Source organism: Nipponia nippon, unplaced genomic scaffold (genome assembly GCF_047370975.1).
Source record: "Nipponia nippon isolate SJK-2023a ecotype South Korea unplaced genomic scaffold, ASM4737097v1 scaffold_8, whole genome shotgun sequence".
NCBI lineage: Eukaryota > Metazoa > Chordata > Aves > Pelecaniformes > Threskiornithidae > Nipponia > Nipponia nippon.
The window spans coordinates 49,450,722-49,474,358 of record NW_028262402.1 but is presented as its reverse complement, the minus strand read 5'-3'; the positions used below and the strand labels follow the sequence as shown (position 1 = coordinate 49,474,358).

General features: G+C 44.4%; 1 protein-coding gene across 1 annotated transcript; it reads left to right on the top strand.

The window, feature by feature from the left end:
• The first annotated feature begins 6,283 nt into the window (after positions 1 to 6,283).
• ENC1 (ectodermal-neural cortex 1) lies at positions 6,284 to 20,103 on the top strand. Its single transcript, XM_087742401.1, has 3 exons — positions 6,284 to 6,565; positions 11,347 to 13,159; positions 16,925 to 20,103. The coding sequence occupies exon 2, from the start codon at positions 11,359 to 11,361 to the stop codon at positions 13,126 to 13,128; it is 1,770 nt and encodes a 589-aa protein (XP_087598527.1). The 5' UTR covers positions 6,284 to 6,565; positions 11,347 to 11,358; the 3' UTR covers positions 13,129 to 13,159; positions 16,925 to 20,103.
• Positions 20,104 to 23,637: the final 3,534 nt, after the last annotated feature.

Sequence of the window (23,637 nt, the reverse complement as noted above, 5' to 3'; positions counted from 1 at the left end):
TATCATCAAACTTTTTGAATCACAAACAATATAAACTTTACAGTTTACTTTGGTTCTGTGGACCACTTCCCATGACCTCACAGCCTGTAGTCTGGAAACTAGTCCTCTAAGATGTATGTATATGATGATGGAAAGCATGACTACAAGATGTCTGTTTGCTATCACTTTAATTTGGTACAGTGGATGATAGTAGCATTGAGACATAGACTTCTGGCAGGTGAGCAACCTGGACTTACACCCAAGGTCCTGATCTACCTATATATCCATAAGGTCAGATTAGATCAATGTCCCCTGGGCACTGAAAAACAGAAGGAGCAAAAAAAGTTTTTCTTTCATGTTTGCTCTTATCCACCTGAAGAAACCCAAGGCTCTCTCCTAAGTATGTGATGCAGTTAGGGCATTTCAGTTCCTATGCATTGCCTTCTTTTTTCTAGCATCTGTCGGTGCACGGCTTGACCCTTCCGCAGGCCTGAAGGGGTGAAGAGCTAGTTCCCTTCTGACCTGAGGGCAAAATAGCATCTAAGTGAGGGGAGCAGCGTAACAAGTCCCCAGGCTAAAATGTAAATTTTTTGGAGACATACATGTCTGTGTTTTCAGACTTAAGTGACTCAAAGTTGCACAACCAAAAAAGCACATGTATTCCCATCTCATGTCAAAAATCCTTGTCCTTAAATACATTGAATAAAAGCCCTTAAATAGTCCTTAAGTATTAAAAGTCCTTAAATACCTTGTATTTAAATGTGTAGTGCTACTCAGGAATGTAAGAATAGCTACTTAGATGTGTATTCCTGTCCTTACAAAGCCAAAGCTATTCATTTGCATGAATACATTTTTGTCTTCCTGCTTTCAATACTAACATATAAAAGATGAAGACAGGCAAGAAATCTCCATCTTTCAGAGGTCTTCCTAGATGACACACTGTCCGCTGTTTAAATTACCTAGTCCCTTCTTAAAGACTAAACATTTAATTAATAATACAAGGTACAGCCCTATTCTCAGAGGCTCATCAGCACTGGTCGGTTCCAGGCTTAGGTCTGTAGGGGCTTCAAGGGGTCCGGAGGAACTGGCCCATGGTCCCTGCAGAACTGGAAGATGTGGGGAACTCACAAGTCCTTAGGCCAAGCTTCTGTTACACCATGGAGGCTTTTCATTACGGAGTGGGAAAACTTGAAATGAGAAGCCAGCTTAGCTGTCACCACTGGGGGCCACTGCTACTTAGCAAGAGAGAAGCAAAGGGAAGTTGCTGCAAGGCCTGGAGCCTGCACTGACTGGAGATAGCTGCTGGAGAGAGCAAGGAAGTGTCCCTGTGTGGAGCTGCTGTTCAGAGATGGGAATACACAGCAAAGATACATGCACAGGGAATTGAAATCTCCTGACAATGAACATATGAATGAGATGCTAAGACTTTTGCTAAATGTCACCATAAGTGATGGCAGAAGTGGCACCAACCATTCTTTGCAGCGGTACTGCCAGTCCTGTGCTGATCCGCCTATCTGTGGGAAGTGGCTTGCATACCAGCAATAACTGGGGCCCCTTGCTAATCAAACCTGGTCAAAAGTGGGTCATGACCACTGCTGTCTTTGTTGACCAGGAATTACTTTCCTTGATAAGAGGGAGAACAGGCAATATGGAATAGGCAAAAAATAAAGTCAGGTAGCAGAGACTTTTGGGGGAGTAATTAGAGAGCAAGAGAAACTGGAAAATTTTAAGATGGACAGAGGAATTAAGTACAAAAAGAGAAGTGGATGGCTTCTCCTTATAGTCTGAGACTTTTTTTTTTCTCAATCCTACTTTTCCTTTATAAGCACATACTGCTGGAATAATGCAGAATTGTGAATTCTGGACTAGATGCAATAGTCAGGCTTTACCAAGGGTTTCCTCTAAAGATTAAGAAACCTCAGGTGAAAATCTTGCTCACTCAAGACATTATCCACATCTATAATGTTATTTTACAGCAAAATTGACCCTTCTGAAAATATTTTGTACAAAATATATTCAGCCTTAAATAGAAACCAAGGCCCGACTTTTCCTATCTCTTACACATAAGATGATGCTGTAACTCACTGACTTCAAATGGGCCAGTGTTCATACACTTTACAAGTGACAAGGGACTTACACCTCACAACCATTTGTCACACTGATGCAATATAAATGTTTTGGAGAGGAGCAGTTACATGTCACATACACCAACATTTTCCCCTTAGCACTGCTAGTTTTTAGAGAGCAGCGTTTTCTTTTTGGTCTGAGCTGCCATGCCATGCAGGAATGACATCTAAAGGGCCAGCCTGACTGAATGTAATCCTTTCCAAAAATAAACATACATAGAGGTGAGAAAAGGAGAACAGGGCAAAGAGGGGTTTCTCCCCCCAGAACTAGTGAGCAAGCTGGCATAATTGTTGCTACGAATTGTTGGACGTTACCTCCCACCAAACACTTTAAACATGACTCTGGCACTAAACAAGCATTGTACCACATTGGGCTGTATCAACTGAAACCTCAGTTTGCAGGCCAGGCTGGAGAAAACCATCAAAGGCGAATGATAAGAAAAGCAGGTGTGGGTCACTGAGGGGTGTTCCTGGCCCCATCCCCCTGGGAGATCTCTGGAACTGGTACTGCTATTGTACAGTGTTAATTAGATCATTCTAATTAATTCATTCGAAGTGTAAATTGGGAAGGAATGAAGATAAATTACACTAATACATTTAACCCCATGCTGTTTATTTAGCAGTTGAACAAAATAATGTGGTTAAAAAGAGTCTAACAAGGCAAAAGCCCAAGACACAGCTGTTTAATAGCATTAAAAATGAGATCTCAGCCTGTGCTGCGGGCACAGGCTACTTGTTTGCATTTAAAAGGGTTGCCAAGATAGCTGTACTGGCAAACCCTGCTACTGTAGATGCAGCTGATGCTAACAAAACAAAACAAAAAATGTATTTCCATCTCCCGAATGAAATAATCTGCACTGGTAAATGGATTATATTGCTGGTACAGCTCTGCCAGCATTAGAACTCTTGCTGGTGTTGCTAGAGTAGTCTGGAAGATGTTTTAGCTACATAGGTATGCCTGCAAAACGTTTAAGTGTCAATAAAGCCATATTATAAAGTTTGCTATACATTCAAGGATCCAAGAACTTGTCTCAACACAGAAGCCAAACCAATTTAAATAAAGTACAAGGTGAAACTCATTTAGTTAAAATAGCAGTGCTTCTCTGCATAGCAAGCTGGATTTCAGTTGAACAAACAAGTTTTTGCCACCCCAATTGTTTCAGAGTCAAATGTGGCACTTACAATTCCAGAGATGAAAACTGAAAATATTTGGGGTTTTACATGCTTTCTGTTTTTGAAGGCCACACTTCCATTTCATATAGTCATTTTTTCAGCCTTCTTATTAAAAGAAACAAACAACAAAGCCAACCCTAAGAGATTATCAATTTCACATGACTCTAGAAGCTGGGGCTTTGAGAAAAGGGCCAATTATCTTGTGATTTGTGATAAAATCATGATATTTAGCAACACTTCAAAGATCCTATCTATCCTGGCATACGACTACTAGGAGAAACATGTTTAAACTAGTTCAGTGGGCATGTTAAACTATGTCCTGAGATAGGCTAGGCCAGCTTTGTTTTCAGCAGTGTCAAAATACAGATTGGCCCATCTACAAAACTGGCTTAACCGGAACTGTGTTTAAATGTGACCTTAGTTCTTAGACCAACATAAACCAGGCCAAAGATTAGTTTTGGACCAGGTTAATTTCTTGAGTGTTTTTTTCCACGCAAGTGTTCTTATTCTAACTGTGTTCTAAGCTGTATTCAGCCAGAGCTACCTAGTTTTAACTCCTCTGGAGAAAGGAGCAGAGGCACTTTGGCTGCTCTTTGTCACCTGAGCATAAATAGGAGCTCCTGTGAGCATGTTCACAAGAACCGCTGTTGTGGTTTGTAACCATTCCAGGTGTGGAATTACAGGCAGAGGAATATGGAGTTACTTTTTCTTCTCCTCTCTCCGCTCCCACAGTGGCACTGCTTTATGCAGTGCATATGCGCTGGGTTACGTGCACACAGAAGGGGCTGCCTGGCTGTGTAGTTGTCTCCCCAGCAGATGATGTATAGCTTCATCCAATCATTCTGCCCTGATTCACTTCAACAGGTTCCTTGTGTTATGGAGGACAAGGAAGATCAGTACTTCATCTGGTCACTCTCTTACAGGCTTATTGCCTTATTCTGTTCATGCAGAGTATTGCCCAAATCTGCGTGCTGTGGGCAGCCGTGTAAGCCTTGTATGTTGTCCTCTCTATGGACCTCATTTTTCACTGACCAGTCCTCATAGCCATGCTCAAAACCCATTTTACAGTTCAGATGTTGCTGAGCAATGGATTAGGTAACATTATTCTACCATTTCTGTTTTTCACTCATGGTGATAATTCTGCCTGTTTTGTTTGTCCTTGACACTGTATGAAGTGATGCATCCCCGTGTTTTTAGTCACATAGGATGATATAATCTGACTTTTTGACACCAGACTATGGAAGATTCACCATAATGGAATTAGCTCTAAGGGGACAGGATGAATCTCTGCAGGTTTTGTAGGGGGAAAATGGGAGAAAACAGGATCAAGGCATCTTATGGGAAATCTTACAATGAAAGGAAAAACCCAGACTCGTAACATGAACAATGCAATGTGCAACAAAGGTCGAACATTCAGAGTCTAATCCAAAATCCTCTAGAGCAACATGACTCAAGTGAGCACTGGATCAGACCCATGGTGTCCGTGAATACCCCTTGCATATGGTTGTTTACAGTTTCCAACAGCTTCTCACACCTAAACAGCTTCAAAACACACTTTATTACATACAGATGTCCTGCACTTCCAGACGTTGCAATATGCAATTCTTCATAATCAAACAATATTGTAAAAAGAGATAAGCTATGAAACAAATTCCTCTTTCATCTGCTCCCCGTTCAGCCATGCTCTCCAGGCTTGCGTGTGCCCCCAGGCTCTCTGGAATTTCAGATGTTTCCTGCTGTACACTGGCTGGGTGCTTATCTGCAGGCTCCGGAGTCCAGCAACAGGAATACAAGTAACCCTCTGCGTGTTAGCGAATTGCTTGCAGGGCTTTTTTTAACAGAAGAAATTTGGGTGACATTTCATTATGAGGAATGAATGAATTCTCCAAACAACTACATGCAGCTAGGAGTTTCCTGCTGGCGGGGAGTAAAACAATTGTTATCTTCCTTGAAGCCTCTTTAGACTAACACCATTGTTTTAAATGGTATTAGCAAATGATAAATTAGCAGTATGTGCAACGTTTAGTATGGTATCCTGTATTTTTCTTGTAGAGAGCTGCACAATACCACCATGTAAACACTGCTGTTATGTCTAGAAGATGTTTATTTTTGAAATCGGCCTTTTGCACAAGTGCGTTTTTCTCATACTTCGTTAATTAATAATTAAAGCCAGGCCTGGCTTTGTGCTGCTGTAGCACTCCAGCATGCAGCTACGAGGCGGTAGCTCCGTGGAGGCCTCACGAGAGCGCAGTGACAGCGCGGCGGGCTGCAGCTCCGCAGCGCTGAGCGGCGCCCCGGAGCGGTGCTCGGGACCCGCCGTGCCCGGGGCCCCGGCGTCCCTCGGGCCTCCCGGCCGCTCCTCGGGGCGCTGCGGAGGGGCTCGGCAGCGGCTGCTTTGCCCGGCTCCTCGCCGGGCTGGGCCGCCGCAGCTGCCGCGGCCGGCGGGGCACGCCGTGCGGGCCCAGGGGCCCCTCCGCGCGGTTCCGCAGCCTCCGCGCCGCTCTTCCCCCCGCGCAGCCATCGCGGCGTCGGCCGAGCGGGGCCCTTCCCGTCCTGCCCGCCGAGCGCTGCGGGCGCCGGCAGCCCCGTGCCCCGCGGAAGCCCCGCCGCGGAACCCCCGCCGAGTGCCGCCCCGCCGGCAGCGCTCGCCTTACGGCGCGGGGCGCAGACGCCGGGAGCCCGCAGCTCGGCGCTGGCTCCCACGGCGGTTGGAACCCCGCGGGGCCGCCGGCCCAGACCGGCCCGGCCCGGTGCGGCGCGGGGGGCCGGCTGCGCGGCCCGCGGAGGCCGTGCTGCAGCCCCCGGCGGGGCGGCGCGGGGGCACCTTTGCACCTTCCCCGCCGCCGGCCCCGACGGCAACCCGTGTGAGAGCGCTGCCCGCGCCCGCCCGTCCCTCCCCCGCCTGTCACTCACCCGCTTTGCATAAGCGCTCCCCCCGCCCCCCAGCCCATATACCCCGTCTCCGCGCCGCCGCCGGGGCAGAGCTGCGGCCGGCGGTGCCAGCAGCAGCAGGAGCACCAGCAGGAGCAGCCGCCCCCTTCTTCCCTTCCTCCCGTCCCTCTTTCCTACCTCCCGCCCTCCCTCGGCGGCCCGCCTCCCGCCAGCGGCACCACCTCCGCCCGGCGCTGCGCGGCTCCCGGCAGCGCAGCCTGCCCGGCCGCCTCTCCGCGGGACCGCCGAGCCGCGCCGCGCCGATCCCAGCCGGCAGCCGCGCTCCCCTCTCATGCGCGGCGCTGCGCCGCCCGCGGAGGCACACGGACGTCGGCTCTCGCCGCGGAGCCGCTGCTGTAAGTCGGTGCCCGCCGACCTGTTGCAGCGCCGGCCGCGGTGGGGAGGCGGGTGGGCAGCGCTGGTCCCGGGGGCGGCCCCGCTTGCCGTGCGCAGGGCGGGCAGCCGGGGCCGAGCGGGGAGGCAGAGCTGCCGCATGCTCAGGGCAGGCGCCGCAGGGGTCTGCGCTAAATCCGCGCCCGCGGAGCGCTGCTGTGCCGCTCCAGCCGGAGCCGGGCTGCCCTGCCGGCCCCCGGCGCAGCCGGAGTCCGGCCCTCCTCCGCTCGGCCCGGAGCGCCAGGGACCATCGCCCCTTTTGCAGGCAGCGGGGCACTGGGCGGCCGGTGGGTAGGCAGCCGTGGCAGCTGTTAAGTGCCTCCGGTATGCGGCTGTCCTCGGAAAGTGTCGGCTTCTGTTAGGAAGGTTGCTCGCCTCCCCGGTGGGCTCCGGCGTCCTCGTCGGGGCCGGAGCATCCTCGGCGGGCGTGAGGCGGGGCAGGGGAGTGAGCGAGCGGCTCCCGGGGCTGGCGGCGGCGCTGCTCTCCCTGCGCGGCCACGGAAACTTCGGCACGTGGTTATTGCTCCAGAAAGGACACCAAGCGCATTTTAACTTCTCATACTGTTTCTTCACCAGGTTGGGAAAAAACCCAGCGAGTTTCTTTTCAGAGACGGAGTTGTTTAGGCGCTATGATGGAGTGAACTGGGGGCAATTTAGAGCTGGGTTTCTTTGTCTGCATGTGGTGAGCAGTAGTGCATTCCTAGCAGGAGCAGCGTGTTTTGCTTTCCATCTCGCTGCAGGTCCTAGGAAGCCACCGAGTTTGTGCTAGAGGACTTTAGGTAGGGTCAGGATTTGGGTCTGCAAAACTGATAGTATCGCTGCAGATTTAGCAATTGAAAGCGGTGTTAGTTAAATCGATGGGATGTTTAGCAGATTTCCTCTCCTTCAGCTGTTCCACTGATTCTAAACAAAAACGCAACCACCACCATGTAATTACAGAGTCGTATTAAAATGAGCCTACATCAGGGATGTGTCACTAATTTGAAAATACTTAATTTTCCATTTGATTTAGGCTGAGACCTGCATGCTGCAGAGCTGGTAAGAATTAGGGCAGGGAGTCTGTTTAGTCTTAAAGTAGTGTTTACTACTGGGCTGCTGTGACAAGTAGCCTGTTGAAGTGTAATTATAAATCAAAGTCTTGGTTCAACCTCTGTTCCTAGATAAAATCTATATCTGTAATTTACTGACCACTTCTTGTCTTTTACATACAAATATTATTTCTGAGGAAAAAATGCCTGAAGGGAGTTGACTCATATTATTCAAGATTAACATTTGCTCACTGACTGTAAATTACTTCTGCTGAAGTATTTGAGGCTTGCATAATTTCCAACACCAAGTAGAGAAATCAGAGATGTCATTTATACATTTTAATATTCTGTTAAGATTCTGGACTGAGCTAATTGCCAGAAACTGCAAAATGACATGTTTACAGAAACACTGCCTGTTAGTAAATTGTGATAATTGCTTGTAAGGGTGTTTGTTCGACTAGTCCATGTGTGAACTCATCTCATCAACCACAGTGGAGGAAAAAGATCTGTATAGATATGTATCTTTGTTCTGTTTGGGGAAATACGTTAGCTTATCTTAAATGTGAATTGGCGTGCTTTGAATTGTTCTCAATAGATGACATTGTGGTGATAAAGGCAATGTTACTGGAACAGTTAAAGACCAGCATATGTGAAATCTGCAAGCGCTTTGTAAGAAATGGCATTGCTCACTGAAAGACCAAGTCTTCTATTTTAGTGGGGTGAAACGCTGAGTGCCTTATTCAGTAGCTGTTTGAGAGTGGCTTTTATGAATTTTTTTTTTTTTTTTTACAGTGGTGTTTGTTACTATGGCTGTGGGTGGGCTTGGGTAACATGCAGTGATCTGTTCCTCCCCTCTGCACATGGTCTGTAGCTCACTAGCCTCCAATGTACGCATAATTGCAGGGTGGGTTTTTTACGTTTGCCTCTATTTTGTTGTGGTTATGGGCTCATTCTGAATGATGCTGAGCAAGTGGCACATGCAGGAGTAGAGAGCCCGCTGAAAGATCTGAATGCTTGTGTTTGCAGCCTCTGATGTGAACTTTACCTGCCCTATTTCTGAACTCCGTGTGCATGATAAAAGGAAGTTTTCAGTCTACTCTGAATTCCCCCTGTATGTGGGGGGAAAGGAGAGGAAATGTGTTTCCCTAGAGATCCTGACATGCCTAGGCTGTGGTGTCTACACATTCACTTAATTGGAATGGAGAGCAGAGGGGCAATGAGCATCTTCATATCCTGGTGACTCTATTGTCTCTGATCAGTGGATGTTTAGCTTCTGTCCTGCTCCCTGGCAAGGAGACCTTGCAGGAGTAGGTCCTCAGTGTGAGGAAAGCCAATCTGTAGAGATCTAGTGAATGCTTTGCACTGCATCATAATAGCATTTAAAATGGTAAAGTGCTTGGAAAAGTTTTAAAATTTCGCAGGGGTGCTTTGCCAGTAAAGGTTCACCTTCCCATCTGTGTTTCCAAACTGTTTATGTACTAATACTTGAAGCCATGACCCTTTCTGTAATCCTTCAATTCCAGCATGTTTCCACCTCTATGTGGTCAGTATAATCTTTTCGGCTATAGATTAAGTGGGTAATTTTAGTCTAAGATTAGTGCTCAGGATCGTTGAATGCCATCTGAGTCTATTTGCCAGACAATAAAATTGCATTAAAGGTAATTTAATTTTCCTTGTAAAAGGATTTGTGAAGATGTACTAGCCCTCTTAAGTTTTTTCTGTGCTTAGTGTTAGTGCATTTAATAGGTTGGTATAGGGAACATTGCTAAAATAACTTTCTAAACTTTTGTATGGTAGAGTGAGACAGATACTCTGCCCTGTGGCTCTAATGGGAAAGATTCCTCTCTGTTTTGGAGGATTTTGGATTGACCACTGTATACTGACCTGTGTTGCTTGTTCTTTTCAATCGCAGCTAAGTTTCATCAGGAAGTCATGTTCCAGATTAAAGGAAATGGGCTATGGTACTTTTGCAGTAAGGTGTCTCTTTGTTCTTTAATTGATGTTGGTTTGAGGGGCTTTTTTTGCTGTGACTGAAGGGAAAGGTGTATCACAAACTTGCTGTTTGATGTGACAAATCAATTATTCTGTACCTTAACACAGCTAGTGAGGAGGATGGTACTGGCTATGCTGCAATTAATCTGCAGGTGTTGTATAGTCCATGTACATAAACTGTTTTTTTTTTCTGAAATGGAGTCCATTGCCCAAATTAATCATATATGGTTTTGATTTTCTTGAAGGTTGTGGTCATATGAATCTAGAAAAATACAGGTATTTATTTAAAAATGCTTTTTTTTTAGGCTCGTAAAGCTCTTGTGTCATCTTGAAGCATGAAATGTGGGAATACAGTTGTACAGTTCTGTACTGTTTAAACATGCTTAGTAATATGAAAATGTTCAAGTCTGTGAGAGAGGGAAGTATATTCACATTAAAAACCTACACAAGTGGCCCCAGGTCATGCACTGACTTTGAGCACTGGGCACTTCCCATGTAGGCTTTTGCCCTCTTCCTTATTTGAAAGTGCAGTAACAAGGACTCTGGGCATGTGAATATCACAATAATTAGGGAAGTTTGGCTCTCTTCTGTCTCCAACCTTCCTCTGCAGTTTGGAGAGAGAGAAGTGAGATTATTACAGTAGTGGTCACAGCCGCAGCTTGTGCTGGGCTCTGTATGCTTCATCTCCTATTACTTGCACTGTGGCTTTTTGGCCATTAGCTTTTTATGGCTGCCAATATTCCTCCCTTTCCCTATACTCCATACTGTTTTGGCTTGACTCTTAATTAAATCAGGAAACTTGCTCCTGTAATCGTACGTAGACCTGCATATCGTGGCAGATAACAGTAACATTCACCTCCAAACAGGGACCGAACAGCATTGTGTTTGTTAGTAATAGGGTAGGATAGGGTATGTGTTGTGTTTTATGTCTCCTCCAAACCTCACAATGAACCAATGAACTTGTGCTCTGAGTACCTGACTCTCGAGGTAGCTTCAGAGGCAATGCCTCAGTGACTTTAGCTGATAGTCAAAACACATTTTTCTGCTGACTCTGCCTGTGTATACGCTGTATCGCTATAATAGGCGGCTGCTGGCAGAGTTCAAGATGTAATCTCTAAAATTCACTCGTCATATTTTTTAAAGGTTTTGCAAGTGTAAAATTATGATCCTTGCTAGGTTTTTATTTGAAAGTTCCCCTTTTTCATTCTCTGCTGTTGCATATGGCATCATTATACCAAAGGAAGGTTTCCTAATGGGATTAGTAGGTTTTTGTTCCCAGTGCAGCTTTTGACATTCCTTAGGTATTCTGTCTGGTAGCTCTTCCTGCTATGATTCAGTACCGGAGAATGTTTCAAGCATGTGCATGTGTACATATGTAATGAATCAGCTGGTCTAGGTTGGGGAAGGGTGAGAAAATCAGTCCTGGTTCTTTTTCTTTCTCCTCCGACTTACTTGCTTACTGTATTGCTATGAAAGCTGGAGATCAGGTTTCCCAAGATAAACCTGCTCTTGGGCAACAAATTTGGAGTATGTCATTTATGAAACTCATCTTACAAAAAAATAAACACATGCCAAAGGTAGATGCAATTCTCTGTCCACTCATCTATAAATTAAGGCTTTTTTTCCCATCTTATGGTGAATAATAGATACACTTTTTGGTATGTAAAACTAATAATGAATTTAACTGTTTCATTAATCTTACTAATTTTTTTCTTTGTTTATAGGTGTGAAAGAAAATGTCAGTCAGCATGCATGAAAATCGCAAATCTAGGGCCAGTACTGGCTCCATAAACATATACTTGTTTCACAAGTCATCCTATGCTGATAGTGTCCTTACTCACCTGAACCTTCTGCGTCAGCAGCGTCTCTTCACAGATGTACTTCTACATGCTGGCAACAGGTCATTCCCCTGCCACAGAGCTGTTCTCGCTGCTTGTAGCCGCTACTTCGAAGCAATGTTCAGCGGAGGACTGAAGGAGAGCCAGGACAGTGAAGTCAACTTTCATAATTCAATTCATCCAGAAGTCTTGGAGCTGCTTCTGGACTATGCGTATTCCTCCAGGGTTATCATCAACGAGGAGAATGCGGAGTCACTGCTGGAGGCTGGCGACATGCTGGAGTTTCAGGACATTCGGGATGCTTGTGCAGAATTTCTGGAGAAGAACCTTCATCCCACCAACTGTCTTGGTATGCTGCTGCTGTCAGATGCTCACCAGTGCACCAAGCTGTATGAACTCTCTTGGAGGATGTGCCTAAGCAACTTCCAGAGTATCAGTAAAAGCGAAGACTTCCTCCAGCTGCCAAAAGACATGGTAGTGCAGCTCCTTTCCAGTGAAGAATTAGAAACTGAAGATGAAAGGCTGGTATATGAATCAGCTATCAACTGGGTCAACTATGACCTGAGTAAGCGTCACTGTTATCTGCCCGAGCTATTGCAGACGGTGAGACTGGCCCTCTTGCCAGCCATATACCTTATGGAGAATGTGGCCATGGAAGAACTTATCACCAAGCAAAGAAAAAGCAAAGAGATTGTAGAAGAATCGATAAGATGTAAGTTAAAGATCTTACAGAATGATGGAGTGGTCACTAGTTTGTGTGCCAGACCCCGTAAAACTGGCCATTCACTTTTTCTTTTGGGTGGCCAAACCTTTATGTGTGACAAGCTGTACCTGGTGGACCAAAAGGCAAAGGAAATCATTCCAAAGGCAGACATACCAAGTCCACGGAAAGAGTTCAGCGCTTGTGCCATAGGCTGCAAAGTGTATATCACCGGGGGACGAGGGTCAGAAAACGGAGTCTCCAAAGACGTGTGGGTGTATGACACGCTTCATGAGGAGTGGTCAAAGGCTGCTCCCATGCTGGTAGCTAGGTTTGGGCATGGCTCTGCTGAACTTAAGCACTGTTTGTATGTAGTAGGAGGACACACCGCAGCAACTGGTTGCCTTCCAGCTTCCCCTTCAGTATCCTTAAAGCAAGTAGAACAATATGACCCCGTGACCAACAAATGGGCCATGGTTGCCCCACTGCGAGAGGGAGTAAGCAATGCAGCTGTAGTCAGCGCAAAGCTTAAGCTGTTTGCTTTTGGAGGTACCAGTGTTAGCCATGACAAGCTGCCCAAAGTTCAGTGCTACGATCAGTGCGAAAACAGATGGACAGTACCCGCCACCTGCCCTCAGCCCTGGCGCTACACAGCTGCAGCTGTTCTGGGTAACCAGATTTTTATTATGGGTGGAGATACTGAATTCTCTGCGTGCTCCGCTTATAAATTCAACAGTGAGACATACCAGTGGACTAAGGTGGGAGATGTGACAGCTAAGCGAATGAGCTGCCACGCAGTGGCATCTGGAAACAAATTGTATGTGGTTGGAGGCTACTTTGGCATTCAGAGGTGCAAAACGTTGGACTGCTACGATCCCACATTAGATGTATGGAACAGCATAACAACTGTGCCCTATTCGTTAATTCCCACAGCATTTGTCAGCACATGGAAGCACCTCCCCTCATAATTGTGTGTATGTTGCAATTACAAATTATCAGGTAAGAAACAGCACCTTTGAATTCCACCTTAATAATGCTTTTCACAAAGCTTTTCAGCAGCAGCTCCGAGGAGGGTGAGTATATTCAATCCAATTTTACAGCCGGAGCAACTGAGACATATATTCACAGGCTGTTGTAAGCCAGGCACCACATCTGTGACAAAGCCAGATGCTGGAAGTAGTTTGCTACATACCTTGCAGCCACTTCTCTTTACGGGGCCTTTTCCTGTATGATTTCGATGTTGAAAATGTTACTTTTGCTCAGTCCTTTACTTGTGTGGAAGTGCAGATAATTTGGAAATTGAATCCTGCTCTGTGTTTAGATACTAAATGGATGTTAAACAAGGGTTCCGTGCCATTTTCCTGATGACAGAGGCCAGGTGACTCTGTATATACAGTAACAGTGCCCCAAAAAGATACTCTAAATTCTGATCTGAAGCCTGATAATGAATTCACTTGAATTTCCAGGCAGACAGCATGCTTTCTCCATGCAGACAGCCTTTGGGGAAACTTGCTGTCTTATGAAAGGTGTTTTACAAGCACTTTAGGCCTAATTTTCCACCTCACCTAGACAGCATGGTTGCACCTGCAGGGACTAAGGTTGCATTTACTCCATTGATATACTTTAAAATACGGACTTTTTGAAATACTTATGGTCATATATGTTGGACTAGATACAGTGTCAGAAAGACATATAATTAATATTGCTGTCTGAAATAATTACCACTCTATAGCGCACACTGTTCCAAAACAATTTAATTATACATAATGGGCCAAGCTCTTACCAGGCGCGACTTTAGCATTGTATCTTCTCACAAGCAAGTCTGAATTTGGCCTTGCTTGTTTTGGTTGTTGTGAATTTATGATTTTTAGGAGAAGGGGAGAAAATGTTCATGAAAAAAAAACCCACACTAAAAATCTGGGTACCTACACATATTATTTTTGAAATCTGTTTTTTCATGTTAACTACTAGTTACTTCAACTATTACTAGTTTTTCATTATTTTTATCTTTTCTAGAGTTACATCACTCAAAATAAATCACAGACGTTTTCCAGAACTACTAATCCATGTATTTTGCAACAAATCTGGCAGACTCCCTTTAGTGTTGTGTTGCTCTCTTCTCCCACTCCCCCCTCGAGACCTTAGTACAGAATCAGAGTTACCACCAGCCAACCAAACAAATATAGTGGCATGCTTAATTCTAAATAATCCATGCCCTGTGAGTGGTAGTGTCTTTGTGGATCCAAACAGTGTATAGTGTAACCATGAAGGCAGGCAGGTTACAAGTAACAAGGCAAATAAATACAGTTGCAGTAATTAAATGAGGTCTGTCTTTGCATCTAAGCTGCCTAGAAGTCCAGACTGATGGAGATTGTCCACAAAATAGGAAGAAGAGCTTGTGTATAAAGAGTTCCCTAGGTTCTTCTATTTGGGACAGACCATTATTTTTTTTTTTCTGGTGTCTTTTGCAGCTGGAGACATTTGTCTGACTCTTGCAGTAAACAGGAACCCCAAATTTCTTTGAAGCAAAGTAGATAGAAGTATATACCTAGAAATGTAGGGTAGTCGTGAAATTCCTTTCTCTGTGGTACACTGAGGATTCATCTTGTAGTCGTCTTTCAGCTGACTGGGAGCTTTGATTGAGTAAAGAATACGAGGTGGGGCCCGTGCAAAGCAGCAGGTCACCGTGGAAATCTAGTGTGAAACTGAGCTGTGTTGTGCCATCAGCTGCTCTTGTCTCAGGTGGTTGTTTGTCTTGAAGACACTGCCCTCTCTCCTCTCCTCGCTTTGTTTTTCCCAGACTTACCCTTGGGAAAGCAGAGCCAACCCTTGAGACTTAACCAGATCCTGGGTGCTGGGAGTAATCGCACCCCTGGACAGCCAGCAGATGGAAGCCCTGATTTCTGTGCAGTGGCTTCCTCCCTAGCTGGGAACAATGCCTTGACATCTTCCGTTAATTTGTATTATTACTGACTTTCAGCAGTTCTCAGTGTTATCAGAGCAGCAGTATTGAATGCCCGGACTCAGGTCTGTGCCAAGAAAAATATTGACTTATTCTTGTGAGACTGACTTAATTGTTCTGAAGTTTACAGTACATGAGAGGGAGTGTTTTATTTTGAAAAAGAGTCCTCAGAATATAACGGTGCAAAAAGCTTTCCTTTGCTCTGCATTATCTTGTTAAAAGCCATTATTTTAGCTTCACTAACACACAAGATTCTTAACTGGCTTAACTAACACACAAGATAACTGGCTGAACGAAGACTGAAATCTCTCCAATGTGCTGTGTGCTCGTCCAGCAAGTAGTTTTTTTTTTTTCCCTACTGACTCCTGCTGCTTTGTCAGTGGGTGGGAGGGACAAAAAGGAAATTACTTCTGATTACCCTCTGTTTTCATGGCGCTGTGTGGCCCCAGTCTGACAGCTTTTAGGAAGACTTCAGTCTGCTTTGTCCCATTCCTCAAATTGGGGCTTTTGAGTAGGCTGGGGATTTTTTTTTTTTGCTTCCATTTCAGAGTTGTTTATAATTTTTTTTTAAAGTTCATCCCATGACAGGAAACATTGCTTTGGCTTCAGTGTTGATAGTGTGTTTCAGTGGGAAGAATGGCATGCTACACTGAAGAATGTCTATAAAAGACTAATCAACACTAAGTGCAGAGACCTTTTTTTAGACATAATGAAGATAGTGTGTTTCAAGCCCACAGTTGCAAAGAGGCTTGAGGCTCTGGGCTGTTATGTAGGCTGTGGTGTTTCCTGTGGATGTTCCTTGTTGTTCTTAGACATCACAGCTTGAGAGAGATGTGATATGTTCAAATGAACAGAGTCACTGGAGCTCCTTTGCATTGTAATGCTGTAGGATTTGCCTCCTAAAAGTCTAGCAGTGCTGTCAGAAAGGACTGTGATGAGCTGATGATGGCTTGGAAGCTGGCATTTTAATACAGCTTCATAGTGAAAAAGCAAAGCACAATCTTAGCATCCAAAGGCTGAATTTCTCATTGAATAATCAATTTTTATAAAGGACTCTAGGATAGAATTATTGATGCATGGTGCATTGCTGTGTGAAAAGAAATGAGGCAGATTTATGCTCTAATGAATAGCAGATATGTTTTAAGTAAGGGGATTATATGTCCCTTTCCATATTGTGAATAAATTCAATTCGGAATTCATCATGGTGAATGGAGGCATTGGGCTGAGACACCTTGACCTCCTCTTCTGCTTTACTCCAACCAGGTTTGCCTTGGCCCAGGGATAGAAAACACTCTTTGCACTAAGTGTTCATGTGGGCTTTTGTGGAAGAGAAGTTGTGCAAGGTTATGTTCACTTAAAACAAAGCCACAAAGCTTTAAGATTTTGGGGGAACATAGAAATGTTGAAGTATGCAGGATGTGGAGCCCATCATATTGAACCGTTTTGGGCCAGTTTGATTTAGGTTTCAAATGGCTGAATTTACGGTCAAAAAATTAAACAGCCTTTCTGGAGTCAGGAGAATTTGCAGAGTAAGGCTAGTAGAATAATAAAGGTGGAATCTGACCAAAAATCATTATGTTCTTCGCTGGCTTATTTATCAGTAGCTGGCTATCACACAGGAACACTGACGTGGTGGCGGGGTGGGGAAGCCCATCAACTGGATTGTATTGTGAGCATAGCTTTTAGATTTTCTTTGACATCTAACAAAAACCTTATGGTACGTTGTCTCAGGAAACCCCTTTAAGTCTTTTCTCTCTTCTTTTTTTTTTCTTTTCTTTTTTCCCCTCTTCCCATGCTTTTAGTTTACTTCTTTATTTGGAGAAGAGAATTGGAGCCTCAGATCTGGAGAAACGGTTTTAATGAAGAAAAATTGTTCAGCGTCTCTTGCATTTGAAGAAAATCATCTGCACCTTGTAAATTATCTATCCTAGACATGAAGGAATGGGAGGAAAAGAAAATCTTCAGTGCTTCAGCACATGGTTTAAATATGAATGGACAAACCTATGATCTGGTCCTTGTGCTAGTAATTGTGGATTAATGCCAATATTAATCAGTCCTTCAAAGGAGAAAAAGAAGAGACAGAACTTCTCTGAGCTGTGCAGCACACAGCACTTGATTTCCATGGACTCCGCTGTTTGTATGTGAAATTTGAAATGGTTGTCACCTCTCTTTGTGGTGGTTTGAAGTGCCAGCACCAGCTGCAGGGGAAGCAGGCCAGGTCTGAGAGTGAGATGCTGCTGTGAATGAAGATACAGCGGTATTGTTGCTGAACTCTGCTAACCGGAGCGTGCTTGTCTGTGGGCAGCGCCTACAGCATCTCATCGATCCCACGTTGCATTGTCCTGTGTGCAGTGAGTGACCTTCCACTTGATAAGGAACAGCCCAGTGGTGAAATGTTTTTGCAACAGTGGGGAACGAATGACATCCCCCAAATGCTCTTTGTTCCCTTTCCTCCCTGTATTTATAAGTAATTCAAACTGTCCCATTCCTGTTATGTTACTTGTTGTAGATATAGTTATTTATTGTTCAGTGCTTGCATGCTGAAACAATGCCTGCAATTGTCTTCATGTTGCAAGGGCTTGTGTGAATTGTTGTATGTTTTGCACATTTTGTGATCGCTGACTTGCTCTGCTGCACAAAGAAAGAAAACTGTTGGGTAACAGTTGTAGGTGGGAGGGAGGGGTGGCTTCCCGGTCAGAAATGGAAGGAATACAAGGCAGGATCTTAAATTACACACATACTAAAGGAAGAAGCCATGGAGGTCACTTTCTCAGGCCACCAGCTCCCCAGGTTGCATGTGGTGTGTCTTGTAGATGGTGTCCTAGCTACATTTCATTTGTTGGTCATGCCTTTCAATTTCTAATCTGGAAATAGCCAAAATCCCTTGTAGTTCTCTCTTTGTGCAGCTTCTTGATTGCAACGCAAATACTGTGGAAGAGCTTCTGGATACCAAGCCCAGATGAAGTCATTGTCCAAAATTATTTATTTATTTATTGGGTTGGAGAAGGGGTACCTACAATATAGCCACATTGCCGTAAATGAGTGGAGTATGGTGATTCAAGACTAAAAACAAGAAACCTCAAGATGGGTTAGTGATGAAGTCTTAAAAAAAAAAAAAAAAAAAAAAAAAAAAAAGAGCAGCAATTTTGCACTGACTGGATTGCCTCATCCATCTGGATTTCAGCTGATCATCTGAGTGGCCAGGTGTCAAAGACCCAAGTGCTCTAGGAAAATTTTTATGGGGATAGAAAATGAATTTCAAACCTCTTAATCTTAAAAATAGCCCTCAAACTCTGCTGCCTTTTATTTTCCTTAGCCAGGGGGATCTTTAAGCACTTGGTTGCTCAGAAGTGCCAGATACAATCCTGAGAAACCAAACTTTGATTTTTTAAAATAAATTTGTTTCTTATCAGTCTGGTCTTGAGGCAGAGATGAAGCTACTCCTTTTCTTCTGGATTTCAGAAGCTTATGTTTCACAGGTGCTTTCTTTGCCAGATCCTGTCATGAAGCATGTATTGTATTGTGTTTTTTCCTAAATGTTTCTGGAGCCCAACTTAACTGGCACATTCAGTAACATGGTTGGTGTGTGCTGCGGTACAAGTAAACAGCTGCATGCGTGCATGCAAAACAAAAATAGTCACATTGGTGATGCTTGCCTTTCTCTGTGTGACAGTGATGTAGCTGTATTTGTGAAAGCTTTGTCATCTGAAAGTGTTTACACTGGTCACTGGAAGTTTCTCTGTGCTGCCTTATATTTGACTTGCTGTTTGGAGTAGACCCTTACATTTCAGAAATAAAAGTATTTGGAGTTCTGTGAATACTGAGAGAACACTGATGAATTAGCAAAGGCATTAGCAGTTTTTTAAAGGGTGAGGCCCAGCTAGATGTGAACAGTTAAGGTTCCTCTGGTTAAACTGATTTATTGAAATGATAGATTAAAGAAGTGTTTAAACCCACAGCCTTTCCCCCCACCCCCCACCCCAGCATTGGTTCTTTTCTCTTAGATGGCTTTTAAGCAATAGGAAAACATCTTAGATAGGGTAGGTCTCCTTTCTGTATCACTGTACTTGCACAGGTTGCCCTGTTGAAGCAAACAGCCTTGAACTGCTGTTGCCTTTCATCTTGTGGATCACTCCTGGGAGTGCGAAGGGAGCCATAAAATCAGACTTCCTGTGCTTTGCATGTCCTCTCCCCAGGCGCTAGTGACTGCATGAGCTACAACGAAGTGAAGAACCGGGTCCCCAGGGGCCCCCTTGTTTGAACAAGGGCATATAGGTTCGAGACCCGTTTTCTCCGTCAAGCTGATTAGAGTCCAGATGTGAAGCTGCACTGCATCTAACTACTTAGCTTATGAAATCTGTTTTGTAGTGCCATGCAACTTCTGAAAGTAGGATGAATTTTCTGCAGCTGTTTCCAAAGTTGTGGTCTGCTTTCAAGTCCTCGATTAATTCCTGTGTGTAGGCTGAAGGAAGCTGAAGTCAGGGTGGGCCTCTGGCTCTGCAGGGAATACACTAGGCTCTTGCTCTTTGAATTGATGTGGAAATCCTCGCTAGCTACTTGACCATTCCAGTCCTGCAAAACACCCCACACTTTGAAGCAAATGCAGTTCACAGCGGAGTGCACACAAAAACCCTGGCATAAGACGGGAAGGTTCCTCTTATTTTGCAGGCTGGTTGCTGTAGAAACATATAACAAAGGACAGCCTTCCTCTTCTGGTATAATTGTGCAGCCCCTTTTCTCTAGGTCTGACACCTGTCTGAATAAGAGTGATTAGAGCAGAATAATGTTCCCTTTCCTGGCTATTGAAGATGTGGTTCATGTGCTAAAAGGAAACTGTGCAAGTGAAGAAGTAAAATTGTCTATGTTGTGTCTTTTTGTTTGTTACTACATCTTAAGATTTTGTAAAACTTGCATTTTTTTTTCACAATGTGAAACTGAAGGTCAATAAATTATTAGAGATTTTCTCTCCATGGAACATTTATTTCAAGTGTTGTCTCTTCCCTCCCCACCCCCAAATGCTTGAATCCCTTATAATGTCCTTTTCATGTCCTCTTAATAAAAGCACATCAACAACATGCAGTTTACTGCTTTGGTTTAAGCTTCTGCTTCAGTTGCACTTCCCTTCCCTTTGTTCTGTTCTGCTGCTGTTACTATGATCTCTATCTCAAAGTTCAGCAGTTAAAACTGGAGAGCCATTTAAGAACAGGAAATGCAAGTTTGTTGGTGCTTGCAGTACAGTTTAGCTAGTGCCTGATATGACTTGGAAGCAGAATTAGGCATCTTGAATCCTTCCTAATTATTCTCAAGGCAAAAAATGCTGGCTGTGTGTAAAACATTCCAGTTGTTCCATACAATGCACACATATAGCCAAACTCTGATCTTTTAAGCTTGCTTACATTTTTATGTGTATACAGGGTAGTTGTTTTGTTTTGTTTTTTTAAATGCTATTGATTTTCTGTGTTGCCTTAGCACATCTCTGGCCTTGAGGTGCTGCTGACCACTGTCCACATCTAAAATAACATCATGCAGGGGCATTCATGCACACACCCTGGAGGTTCAGTTGCTCACGTCTGCTAAGTACTGACCTGTCCTGCCTAGAAGAGGATTTTCCTCAAGTGTGAATCCATTGCTTTGAAGCAAAAGAACAGGGCCTTTCTTCCTTGCTTGGGTTGTCTCACTACCTACCATCTCATCCCTTTGCTTATACAGCTCTGAAGGAGGAAGTAAAGGAGAAGGAGGCGTCGACAGGTCACAGCACAGTGCAGCGAGGATGCTGATGCTTCAGTTGCCATCACTAGCCTGTACAGCGTGACTTGTATAACTGGGCACCTGGGTTCCTGGTCCTGGAAATGAAATTGTAGTGCTTGTTTAGCAGAGATAGAGAAAGGCAAGGCAGTAGCAGGAAGTACTGCTTTCTGGAAGAATCAAGTTTTCTGAAATCTTCTATTTCAGAACCTCTATTAAAATTCCTGCAGCTGCCCCCTGAAAGTCACAGGTTTCTTTGGGGTGTGTATTTGCCCAAAAGAGTCAGGGACACAGTACTAAGTGACTTTCAGGCCTCAGTACTGCTCAGTTAACCTGTGTTTGAGGCGTTTGTAATCAGTCTTGGCTGGGGGAGTGGGACACTTACGTCAGAGAATCTTGAAATACAAAGGACACTGGAAGAAACCAGCCTTCCCACAGAACAGGATAAGGTTAAATCAGTTACAGTGCTCATTGCAAGCTCTTTGCTGGACAGTAACCTGGGTTGTTTTTTTTTTTTACTTGGATTTTATGAGGGCCTGGGATGCTTACAGCAGCACTGGGCATGAACAGACTGCTGTAGAGTGACTCACTGGTGTCATTTTAGGGCGTCACGTTACTTATTGGACGACTTTTATCTGGTCATGGATTCAAACTCCTTTGCTTGGCTCTGAATGTGGAAGACTTCTCATATTAGAGGTCTGATATTTATGGTGAGAATTTAAAATAGATAATTACATTTAGATTTAAAACAGCTGATAATCTGTAAAACAGACACCTGCAAGGCATTGGCTCTGTTCATGGTAAGTATGAATACTAAATGCCTTGAATTATTAGAAAGGAATCAGCTCATTAACATTGAGTATGGCTCCATCAAGCATACCTGGGTGATCAGCCCTAATCTGGGAAAGTCTCAAGGCTCTGTCTATATTAGTAAATTGAAGATGCCTGGGAACGGTCTCTGACACTGAGGTCAGCTGGCATGAAACAGCCATGAGCCCTTCGAGCAGCCCCTTGTCCTGGCAAGACAGAGTGGCTGTGCACAAGCTGCTTGAAGTGGCTGCTGGAGTGCTCTGGCTCCTGAACCCTCCCTGGGAATGCTCCAGAGGAGTGCAAGTTTGCATGGGCCAAAAACATGCCAGTGCCATTCAAACAATTTAGCAGAACTGACAATCGCCTTCCAGTTCCTGGGAACATTCCTGAGCGCAGTTTAATATATTGTCATCGTCCCAGCCAGGATGTCCAAGCAACATCATGTTTAGGTCCTGAATATCTGGGTGGAAGTTGTCTGACCCAGCATGAGTGACCTAAATGGTGTTGAAGGTGGAGGAAGGAATGTGTCTCTGAGTCACCCTGACCTTGATAAGTGCAAAAGATGGGTCCTGAAGAGACATGCTGCTTCTTCAGATGCCATGACATGAAGCTTTGGAAGTGCGGAGAGAAGAGGGCAGGAGTGCCCACATGGGTGAAGAATGGTTGGTGTGCCTGAAGGTAGGAGGTGGCAGCACCCCATGGGCTTTGCAGTGGCAGCACGGTGTCTTCTCCTTCTGGTTTCAAAAAAAAAGAAAATGGAGCAGAGCTCTGTCACAAAGAGAGAGTTCAAGTGTCCATGTGGGAATGCATACGTGTGCCCATACCCTTGGCTAGCAAATACTGAATGAGACAAACTTAAGTGTCTTTTGTTTTGAAGGGATCACGAGTCCCCAGCTTTACCAGCATATCATCACTTTTGGCCCTTACACCTCTGTAGAAACTGCATAATTTATTCCCCTCCACAGTGCAAAAGGCTGCGATCTGAAATGGTAATCTTGCTTATCATCTGTGTATGTGTATGCACATGCACATAAACCATATAGAAACATTAATATCATAGGAAAATTATATGTTTATTCAAATCTTTACATTTATGTGTGGGTGTGGCATGAAGCAAAGTACAAACTCCCTCAGTGGTAACATATGCACATACACAACAGGACCATCTGTCCTCTGTGTGTCTTTAATAACAGTCTGTGAATTTTAAAGTGTCACTATTTGCTAGAAACTGTACATTTAAATATGAGAATTGCCCTTAAAACTAAAAATGTACGTAAGGCATGACTATGAATTAAAATGAGTGGTTAAATAAATTACAAATCTCTTTCATAATCATGTTTAGGCTATGCTTCTGGCCTGAGAATGCTCTGACAGTCTCAGGAAACCAAATTATACAATGTGTCCTTTTTTTGTGTGTGTTTGTGTCTAGTTACCCGAGAAACCGTAATCTTTATCTCTGAACCGATGGGGAACTGTGAAGGAGGCAAAGCCACTGGAATTTCTACCAGGACCCCTCCTAATCCTACTCTTATGTTATCAGACATTTAGTAAATTACTTAACGCTTGTGTATTAGATGAAGTTCATTAGATATTTTGTAATCACTGTGCGGAATTTGTGGGTCATAGCCTGTGCTCTGATTCAGAGGTAAAGTTTATGGTTGACTGTGTTACTTAATTGCAATTATATATTTATATAAGCCAGAGCCACAAATACAAACTAAGATTTTACAACTCTGCAGCCCTTTCCATGAGATGTCAGTGATGTATCTTATCACATCTCATCCCAACAACAGGTTTGTGAGGGACCAAAGATATTTAGTCCCAGACTCAGGCTGGGAAGCCAGAGCACAGGGGATTTGTTGAAGGATGCAACAGGAGTCACAGCAGAGCCTCCTCGGGTCTCTCAGCACCTTCTTCTGGAGCCACTGCATCAGTCAGTGAGATGTTGGGCTGCTTTTTG